An 11370-nucleotide genomic window follows, 5' to 3' on the forward strand; every position below is an offset into this window, starting at 1 on the left:
TGAAAACCAAGATGCTACAACAAGATGTCGCAACCAGATGGCATAGTACTTTTTATATGATGAAAAGTCTACTGGAACAGAAGCGTGCGCTTGGTGTGTATGGAGCAGATCATGAGCTGCCTGCTTGTTTCAACGCATATCAGTGGGGCCTCGTTGAAAACATGACCACACTTCTCACTCCATCTGAATGATTAACAGGGGAGATCAGCTCACATTTGGCTACTACTGCAGACGTGATTCCCTCTGTTATGGCACTGAAATGTTTGCTGAGCAAGGCAGCTGACACAGACAGTGGGGTCCACACAACAAAAAACACTCTACTGGAAGCTGTGAACGAGAGATTTGGAAGTGCTTTCTCTGAGCCGCTTTACTACTTGGCAACGATCCTTGACCCTAGGTACAAAGACCGTTATTTTGACACAGTCACCAAGCAAGCGGCGGTAAATATGCTCCAGAAGCAAGTGGACAAAATGACACACAGCGACAGAGCTACAGAGACACCAGACACAGAAGAACCGCAAGAGAAGAAGATAAGAACAAGTGACGAGGGTGGAAAGTCGCTGCTTGACATGCATGATGAAATTCTGGAGGAAAACTCCATCATGGAACAGCAGGCAGGCCTGACAAGCCACACAAGTGTGCAGGTATAGTATTATCAGACCCTGTCTTTTATTAAAATAACAAATCCTTTGTGCAGTGATTTTTACTTATTAATGTGCTGTACATTCTATAGAGTTAATAAAACAATAGATTTACTTAAATGAAAAAACTAATTGTTATAAAAACATTATTTAGTAATGCTTCTCTGCCCTCTTGAGGTTGACCTTTAGCACTGGTCATCTGCTCAGAGCAAAGTTCATCAAAGCTCTTAAGGGGAGGAGGACAATGTTATGTCTATATTGCTGGTAATTTATCAGACATACATACTAATACACTTGTCTACATTACTGTAGGTGCATGGCTATCTGATTGAGGCCCCCATCCCCAGAAATGAGAGCCCACTGCAGTATTGGAAAAGCAACATGTCTCGCTTTCCTGCCTTCCGGCCAAAGCAGCATGCAAGTACCTTTCAGCTCCATGTACAAGTGTGGACAGCGAACGTCTCTTCTCTGCTGCATCACATATTGTTGATGAAAAGAGAAACAGGATCCAGTGCGAGAAAGCAGAAATGCTTCTCTTTGTCAAAAAAACCTGCCTTTGCTGATGAAGTAGGCCTGGACAATAACCTACAGTGTCAGGTGGAAACACTATTTTAGTGTTTGGGACATTTACTTTGAGTACATTGTGGCTGCTTTAAGTTGGAAAATGTACAAAGACTACTATGTCTTTTGAGTTACAGTTATGTCACAGTTCTAAAATTCTGATTGAGTATTTTTATAGATGGGACTTGAAATTGACTTGCACTGATTTGCACTTGTATAGTGTTTTTTATGTTTGCTTGGTGGAAACATTGTTTCAGTGTTGGGGCATTTACTTGAAAATTACAGTGCAAGTTGGAAAAATGTACACTGACAGTCAGGACATGTTTTTGGTATTTCTGATTTAGCCTTTTTCACAGATTTGAGTTTAAATGGAGTGGGCTTGAGCTTAAAACATGTTTTGCAATTTAATAAATGCCTGGTTGCCATGAATACTGGCAAGTTTTATAAGGTAACTTTGTCAGGATATTATTTTGATTTATGATCCTTGTTGTAATTTCTGATCCAAACCTTCTCACAGGAGTTTTGTAAGTTGAGGGAGTCAAACTGTACTTTAATTTAGTTACACAGTTGCTACAAGTAGTAAAGGTTGCTGAAAAGTAACACTGTTGGTTACTTGTGTTTTATGGTAGCCCAATAAACTTGTTATTTGGAAGTAAAACACGTTTTGAAAATAAATGAAGAGATTCAGAAATTCAGTTTGTGTGATTCTCAGTCTGTACAGAATTTTATCATCTCTGAAACTTAAAAAAAAAAACCCATATATCGATATCGGTAAATATCGGCTATCTGCCTTAACAGCAATATTAATATTGGATATCAGTATCGGCCAAAATTTCCATATCGGTGCATCCCTACTTTAAAGTAAATAAAACAACATCTAAATTCTAATTCAATTTCAGCTGAAATGAGAGGCGTTTGGGACCATGCTTTTGAATGTAAACCCTGCACATTATCTGAGAAAAAGTTGACAAATAATAGAAAATCTCAAAAAAGATAAATTCCTGCTGAATTGTGAAGCGCTATGCACCATTCAATTTAAACATAAACCTGACACTAGGGGTGTAATGGTACACAAAAATCTCGGTTCAGTACATACCTCGGTACACAAGTCATGGTTCGTTTTTTTCGGTACAGTAATGAAAAAATAGACAACTATTAAATATCTTTTATTTATTGGTAACCTTATTAAAACATACCACCACAGCAGTTAAAGGACAACTTCGGTATTTTTCAACCTGGGCTCTATTTCCCCAAGTGTATGTGTGCGTATGATTCATGGGTACCACTCGTTCTAAAATTGGTTCAGTATTGAGCCGCGAAACCGAGCTAAAACGGTAATGGGGGCAAATGCGTCCCGTATAAAAGTGCTTTTTTTCGCCACTGACCGGTTCAGATCGCCAGTGTTATCTCTGTAAATAGCATATGGTAGTGGCCCTGGGGCAGTGGTGAGTGTGAATGAGTGGAGTCAGCTGTCAGTCAGTGTTGGAGCAGAAGGGCGGAAATCGGTATTGTAAATGAGTATGTGTGTGTGAAGTGTGTTACGCTAGAAGAGTCAGAGGACGGAGTCTTTTACGTGCTACCCCCTGGAGTGTTACCAGTGTTTTTGGAGTGCTCAAACAAACGGGCCTTTTTCCCGAACACAAGAACAGGATGTTGTGCAACACCCCGTACAGCTTTCATAGGCTGCATTTGTCGGACGGTGGGATGCTGAAGTTGTGGCTAGTTGTGCTACAAATGGATGCTAACACTCATCTCCAGACACTGCGCCTTGCAGACCATCAGGTCTGCAGTGCTCACTTCTCCCAAGATGACTACTGCCAGCCGAAGAAGAGAAGACATCCAATCCCGAACACCTCTTCCTCAAGAAAACAGCTGTCCCATGAGTAGAGAGAGCTACAGACACAGTGGAGCAAAGCTTGTGACATCACACAGCCCAGAGGCTAAGTTAGCATGCTATTTACAGAGATAGCACTGTCGATTTGAACCGGTCAGTGGTGAAAAAACACACACTTCACACACACATACTCATTTACAATACAGAGCGGGGACACCTTCCGCCTTTCTGCTCCAATACTGACTGACAGCTGACTCATTCACGCTCACCACTGCCCCAGGGCCGCTACCATATGCTATTTACAGAGATAGCACTGGCGATCGTAACCAGTCAGTGGCGAAAAAAGCACTTTTATACGGGACGCATTTGCCCCCATTACCGTTTTAGCTCGTTTCGCGGCTCAATACTGAACCAATTTTAGAACAAGTGGTACCCATGAATCATACGCACACATACACATGGGGAAATAGAGCCCAGGTTGAAAAATACCGAAGTTGTCCTTTAACTCTTTTTACACAATTTTTGAATGAAACCAATATATCAAAGTCCCTTTTTCACATTGTTTGAATGAAAATAGAAATATAAAAGTGAAAAATAAAATCCTGCTGTTTTTTTAAACACATTTTTTGAATGAAAAATATAAATATACATTTCTGCTTAAACAGTTTTACACTACTAAAATAAGAAGTATAGTGCAGCTGGTCAGCTTTAAAGCCTGCTCAGATTCAGTTTTACTAGAAACTTACTTAGCTTTCCCACTTTGTTAAAGTGCAGTAAACAAAACATGCTTATATCTAAAGTGCAGCTTAAACAATTTTACTCAGCTCCAATGGCGTTGGTTATTTCTTTGGCGCGATGGTCAGGGAAACGCTCTTTCTTTTTAAACGACGACGATATCGTAGTTTGCACCAGATTGCTTTTTCTACTCGTGCCGTTCAAACTCGGGTGGTGTCGCTTTAGATGCGTTAGCATGTTAGACGTGTTTCCAAGTACATACCCGACCGCTGTTCTGCAGTGTCGGCACACTACTTTTGTCTTGTCGACTTGTTTATTTCCATCTTCGTATTTTACCCTGAAACCAAAGTGTTCCCAAACAGAGGACTTAAGGTTTGCGGGTGGGTCTTCAGGTTCGTCAGGCTCACTTGCCATGTTGTCAAAATGCGAGAATGCGCTGCACAAAGTGAAAGCGGAGATTTACGGTCGGACTCGGTCCGTCACTCAATGTCCGTCAGGGAACTAGGTATTTTAAATGGTTTGGCTCGCAAAAACGGAATTAAAATTAAACAAAATAAAATAAAATAATATCCTGCGCCCAATAATTCGGTAAAGGGTCGTGCCTAACCGAAAGTCGCGTACCGAACGGTTCGACACAAATACATGTACCGTTAAGGCCCTACCTGACACATTAACCAACAAAAAGTCACATAAATTTAAACAAATAAAACAAGATCTGAAATACTTAATTTCTGCCGAACTGTGAGGCACTGTGCCATTCAATAAATACTGCCAAACCATGCTAGTTTTGCGAGAGGACATCTTTCAATTTCCCACCATGCTGTTTTAAAACTCTAGTCTACTTGAGCATTACCGTGGGGAGAGGGACTGCTGTCTGACAGCTCTGTAGCCCCCGCTAGTGGCGGGCGGCTGCATGGCAGTTTTAGACCCATCACAATGAATGGTTACGTTTCACTGCGCCTGATGTTCTACTGCTCCTTCTCTGTCCTGAGTGTGCTCTGAGCTCAGACAGTGTGCTGCTATAAATAACCCAGCGGTTTATGTATTCCAGCAGCGCTCCTAATGAACGGTCCAGCTCCAAAAACTGAAAATCTATTTGTGGCGGCAGACATTTTAATCATGGTGGGCTGCCAAAAAAAATGAATGTGTGGGGAACCCTGTAGTACAGACAAGTGTAGATAATGCTGGATTCAAAATACAGACTGACTTCCTGCTTCAACTTTGACCGACTGTAATTAACGCAGTTGTGTAGACAACTTTCCTGAGGGATTAAGGATTGTTACAATGTGTTCCATTTTACCTCTTAATAAAGCGCTTTAGATAATCTGGATAAGCTATTGGCTCCTGTCCGATTTTCTGTCTGATTATGGTTTTTTGCTCCTTCAGGCTTTGTTCTTGGGAGGACGTCATGTTCCTACATCTCTGCAATTGCTTTGCTGACTACAACATTATCATAACTCATAGAGACAATGGCCCCAACTTTAAACATAAGACCCTTCGATGTCATAAACTGGAATTAGCCTTTAACACGTCTGGAGCTCTGAGCTCTGCTGGCTGTTGTCTGAATAATAGTTACATTGTAGCTCAACTTACCTGAACAATATCCAGCACCATTCCAGCTGATACAGTTCCAAATCCAGCTAACAGGAAGGGGAGCAAAATCTGCAACGCCATGGCCAGCGGCGACTCTTTGGGCATATTCTGCACAGCTGATCCCAGCCCTTCCTCCTCATCCTCCTCATCCTCCTCATCTGCCTCCTCCCCAGACAGCCTCCTCTCAGCCAGCATGGGCTCTGTTTCAGAGTAGCCTCCATCTCCACAGTCAGATAAAGTCACAGAGGACCGAGACGCCCGGTCCAGGAGCCGTCGGCCTTCTATGTGTGATGACTCCTGTCTGTAGCCATTCTGGAGCGAGCTGGCCTCAGGTTTAGCTCCAAGGTCCACCATGGCTAACCGCTCCTCCTGCAGCTTGGTATAACCAGTTGGAACCATGGTTTGGAACAGTGAGGCAATCCGCCCGGAGGAAACAGGCTTCAGGGAGAGAGCACTCCACCCACCACCTGCTCCACTCACACGCACCGTCAGGCTAGAGCCCAGGGAATCCCCTATAGCTCCTCCCAGACTCTGGATACTCATGATGTGGTCGAGGGCTGCAGTGTCTCATCTCCTGCCTCCCAGTCTGTGAGCAGTGTCAAGTAATTCAGATTGGTTCACGTGCACCATCCCTCTTGGATATTGGTTTCAGGGATTCATCAGCCTGAGGAAAACACACACAGTAGGGGTGTAACGGTACACAAAAAGTCACGGTTCGGTTTTTTTCGGTTCAGTAATGAAAAACAATAGACAACTATTAAATATCTTTTACTTATTGGTAATCTTATTAAAAACATACCACCACAGCAGTTAACTCTTTTTACACAATTTTTGAATGAAACCAATATATATAAAATCCTGCTTTTTCACATTGTTTGAATGAAAATAGAAATATAAAAGTGAAAAATAAAATCCTACTGTTTTTTTAAACACATTTTTTGAATGAAAAATATAAATATACATTTCTGCTTAAACAGTTTTACACAATTAAAATAAAACGTATAGTGCAGCTGGTCAGCTTTAAAGCCTGCTCAGATTCAGTTTTACTAGGAACTTACTTAGCTTTCCCACTTTGCTAAAGTGCAGTAAACAAAACATGCTTATGTCTAAAGTGCAGCTTAAACAATTTTACTCAACTCCAATGGCGTTGGTTATTTCTTTAGCGCAATGGTCAGGGAAACGCTCTTTCTTTTTAAACAACGACGATATCATAGTTTGCACCAGATTGCTTTTTCTAGTCGTGCCGGTTAACGTTCAAACTCGGGTGGTGTCGCTTTAGACGCGTTAGCATGTTAGACATGTTTCCAAGTACCTGACCACTGTTCTGCAGTGTCGGCACACTGCTTTTGTCTTGTCCACTTGTTTATTTCCATCTTCGTATTTTACCCGGAAACCAAAGTAAGGACGCACCGAAATGAAAATTTGTGGCCGAAGCCAAAGCCAAATACCGAATATCATTGTTTAGTTTTTCATTAGTTTTTGGAGATGAACCCCCTCCAGATTAGTGTTGTCATGGTAGCCTACCAAAATTGGATCCCACTGTGCGATACCAATGAAAATATCATGGTTCTGAGTAGTATCACAATACCACAGCGAAAATGAGGCAGATGTGCCTTTTGTCATTTATGAAAAGATAAATCACTTTTCTATAATACATCAATGATATTTCAATGGAATAAATTACTTATTGACTTATTCATACTTCAAACACAGCATCAATAAGTGATGAACATAGGGGGGATCAAAATAAAATAAATAAATAAAATAAGAATCAACCAGCCACCCTCCTCCCCTGACAGTCCCTTCATAAGTAATGAACAGTCCCTAAAGTGCGGTGAGGTTTGTGGGCCGTTACTGCCGGAAAGAGAGAAATGTGAAAGGCTCGTTTCTCCTCTGACACATCACATACCTGTGTTCAGCTGGCTCGGCTGTTCAGGTACTTCTGGGCAGTCATGACACCAAGAAGAGGATATTATTGGAACTGACTTCTCCGTCGCCCGGTAAGCTGATGGCCGCCGTATTTGAATACATTAACGTTACTGTCTGTGTCTGTGACCTGCGTTCAACCCACAACCGATGGGATTCGCCTTTCGTTCCTGCTGCTGGTTGAAATATGTAGGCTGCTCACACAGCGTGCTGAATGATTTAAGCCTATTTTGCTCGCTCAAAACTATTTTTAGTCGCAAATGCGAGTGCCGTGACGGACGGTTTGCCTCACTGCCGACATTTTATTCCGCCCGTCACGGCACGCCGTTTGATTGCGTTATCAAAACACGGCGCTATTATTCAGCCTTGCTTTTAACTTATTCCAAATACCGAATGTGTGTTTTTTTGCAATATTCGGCCGAATATATTCAGTTACCGGTTAACTAGATATTTTAAATGGTTCGGCTCGCAAAAACAGAATTAAAATAAAACAAAATAAGATAAAATAATATCCTGCGCCCAATAATTCGGTACAGGGTCGTGCCGAACCGAAAGTCGCGTACCAAACGGTTCGACACAAATACATGTACCGTTACGGCCCTAACTTACAGGGAAAGATATGTGGGGAGAAAACAGGATAACACAGCCTAGAGCAAAATTTAATTAAGCAGTATCACACGAGAGGGAGTGATGTTGTACTGTGATATCGTCACGGCTGTGATTCGGTCGTAGGCACGAGGCCGCAAACACTGACAAACCTGGATGTGTGCCCAGATGGATTCTTATTTTAGGAAATAAATCCATATTTTTTGCTGTTTGACACTGGATGAATTAATTAGCCTACAATGCAACTGCTGACCTAACTGACACTAGCCATCAGTTTTGATTTGATTGTTGATTGCAATCAGCTGTGAGGCAGAGTGATACATACACAGTGAAATAACCGTGATGTTGTACTCCAATATATCACGGTTTTACTGTCTCTCGACCAATAAAATTGCAGGGCCGGAACTAACTGTTGTATAATATGACAATTCACTGAGATGGAACAGCTGAGTCACTTCTCATTCTAATAAAGCGGAACAAACCCTCTGGAACTGTTAACCAGAGAACCAAGGCTCTAAATATTGACCAATATTGCAATATCATTTTCTACTGAAATACAGAATTACACAATTCTCTTCATTTTAATGATAACAGTTGCAAAGGATTCTGTTTCTAGTCAATACTATCTATTAACATAAATTCATTTCTAACATCACAATATATATTTAATTTGTTGATTATAAATGAATGTTTTAAGGGTAAGGGACTGTTTATTATTACTGAGGCGGGAGGGGTTGGTGCAAAAACTGGAGAAAAACTTGTGTTTTTTTGTTTGGCTTAGTGGAGGGGCATACAAAGTTAAATAGTTGTTTTTGTATTTATTTTACCACAGCTTTTTAAAGAAAACATTTTCCAAACCACAACCAGAACTGTAAAAACAGAAATTATCAGTGGATGTTCAAATTTCCTTGTTCACATCAACAAACACTTCTGTCAGACAAAAAAACATAACTTAATCTGAGCTATCACTAAACAGTGATTTTTCATCAAAATCACATTTCGTACTTTAAATTTGCCCCCACAAAAAAAAACATTTGCACAAACTAACCAGCATGCATGACAAGAGCGAAAAACTGAGGCTTTTATCAACTCCATGATTTCATCCTCAACTATTAACTTTCAAACACTGAAGGATAAGTTTAAAAAAAATACTAAGTACTTTGTGGTGGAGGGAGAGCCGTGCAATTTCCGCCAGCTCAAGGCCAGTGTTGCCAAGTCCGCTTATTATAAGCGACTTTGGGCTTGTTTTTCTGTAAAGGTGCTTACAAATATTGGTAGTCGCGGTTCACGTTTTTTCTGGGCTTGACTCTAAAGCATAGTTGCTTATTTGGGCTTGTTCCCAGCTCCATAATAAGTTGTCAAGCAGATATTTTCTATATGTTATTTAAACGTAGGATAGTTTGTCTTGCCTGTTCCCTCTGTCCCTCCCTTTTCTCCATACACACAGGAGACAGCAGAGTTTTGTCCCACCCGTATCCTGCTTCTAATTGGCTCTGACTCTGATGGCAACGAGTACTAGCCAATCAGAGGCAGAGCAGGGTAATGTGTTGGGTTTTTTTTCTGGTTAGGAAAACATCAGTCCTGTAACTAAAAGAAAAAAGTTAGATGAGTGCATAAAAAGCAATAATAAATAAAGAATTTGTGAATTCAGGATGATATTTATTTGTGTGTGCAAATTTTAATTATCAGAGGTTTACTGTGTATGTAATGTACTTGGTACATCAGTCTATATTTGATATCCCATCTGTTTTCTAATGTTAAATAATGTTAAAAGGTGGTTTAACTCCCTCTTGTAGTCATTGTCCTGAAGCTCAGGGGGGAGAGAAATAAATAAACTGTGTACCGTGGGTACAGTTTTGCAAAACTGCGCACAGTTTACTAATCTGTCCACATGGATGTAAATTGACAATCTGTACCCACAGTTTAAAATCTGTCCCCACAGACTGTAAAACCATGCACATAGTTTATTTAATTTTCTCTCACTGGAACCTAGGGGGGCTCCGTAGAAAAAGTCGCTTGTTTTGGGCTTGTTTTCACAGGCCTGGTTGCTTATTTGTCTCGCGAGATCTGGCAACACTGCTCAAGGCAAAATAATTGTAGTCTCAGGGAGGGTCAAATTAAGAATTCTTTTTAAAAAGATACACTTCAGACACACAGGCTAGAGTTGCCCACATTTTCATCTGCCCAACATCGCTGTTCAGGCCTTTCAGAATACCTGCCTGTCTGTCTTTTCGATTATCACGTTCCTGCTTTATCGTTTAACGCCTTCTGACGACATACACTCGTATTTAATGACAATCCTGCAGAACGCGAAAATGTTGGCTAGTTGTGGATAACTGTTTCTAATAGCTCACACTTTGCTATGTTAGCTAGCTGTGTAGAAATCAAAACAGTAGGAGGCACGGCTCCCTACTTGCTTTATGCGTAAACCGAGAACATACAGTGGCTGGTCTTAGCTAGTATAAATAAAAACTACAAACTACTTATTTTAGTCGTCCCCGTATGTTAGTTGTTTTTCATGAGTTACCTTTCTGCAACGGAGACATTTCATCCAGGAGGGGAGATGCGAGTCTTTTTTCTTGACAGTCAGTCAGCCGGAGGCTTCGTCACAGATGAAGTGCCACCAAAGCTCGTCTATGTTCGAAAGATGAACTACCCCGTTTGAAAAAAGTGGCTGTAATCCGCGCTGGGTAGAGACTCGGCACTCTTCTTTATGTATCAGAGGATGGAAGTGGCTGCGGTGTGACTTCGTGACTTTTTTTTTTTTTTTTTTGCGTTCCATTAAGTTACATATAAACATCCTCGAGCCTCTCTGGGGTGACTGATGGAAAATACATGACTCTCCCCCACCATAAATGATTCATTAGATTTTTAAAACTTGTTGTGTTTAAAAAATTGTAAGTTAAAGTTAAGTTAAAGACGAAATCCTGGAGTTGAAAAAAGCCTCCGTTTTACAATCTTGTGCTTGCTGGTTAGTTAGTCCAAACAGTTTGGAAATATCACCATTTTAAGCTTGAATGTAAAGAAGAATTCGAATGTAAAATAGTTAGAAACTGTATAACAAAAGAGCATGTGCAAAATGCTCCAGTTATTTCCTCAGGCGGTATTACATCTATAATCACTGGTAATACTATTCACTCTCTATTCTTGGTTATGTATGATGATGATGATGATGATGATGTTAATAAAAACACTATGCCTTATGTTAACAAGTAAGGTGAGCTGATGTACAAGATTTACATTTAAAGGGGAACATCACCTAAATTAAGAATTCCAACATGTTATTTCCATAGCCTTGGAGAATTCAGTCAGTACTGGTAAACATGTGTCAAAGCCAGAAACCACAGAGGGAAGTCTCACATTGTGATGCCACAGGGTATGAAGTCTGGAGCTGTTCCATAAACAATAGGCTTGTTCGAGATGAGAGCAGGCGGCTGCAGCAGGGGGTGGTGACCATAAGCTGCGGTGTAATCG

The 11370-nt window shown here is 40.9% G+C and overlaps 1 protein-coding gene across 1 annotated transcript in view; it reads right to left on the bottom strand.

Moving 5' to 3' along the window:
* Nucleotides 1-10593, bottom strand: part of slc41a2b (solute carrier family 41 member 2b) — a 149342-nt gene extending 138749 nt beyond the window's left edge. The window contains exons 1-2 of the mRNA XM_049567086.1: nt 10424-10593; nt 5365-6028 (exon numbers count right to left, since the gene is read on the bottom strand). Of these exons, the coding sequence (XP_049423043.1) occupies nt 5365-5907 (543 nt within the window). The 5' untranslated portion in view covers nt 5908-6028; nt 10424-10593. The remainder of the gene's footprint in view (nt 1-5364; nt 6029-10423) is intronic.
* Between the last annotated feature and the right edge of the window lie 777 nt (nt 10594-11370).

This window comes from Epinephelus fuscoguttatus, linkage group LG22 (genome assembly GCF_011397635.1).
Source record: "Epinephelus fuscoguttatus linkage group LG22, E.fuscoguttatus.final_Chr_v1".
Classification (NCBI taxonomy): Eukaryota; Metazoa; Chordata; class Actinopteri; order Perciformes; family Serranidae; genus Epinephelus; species Epinephelus fuscoguttatus.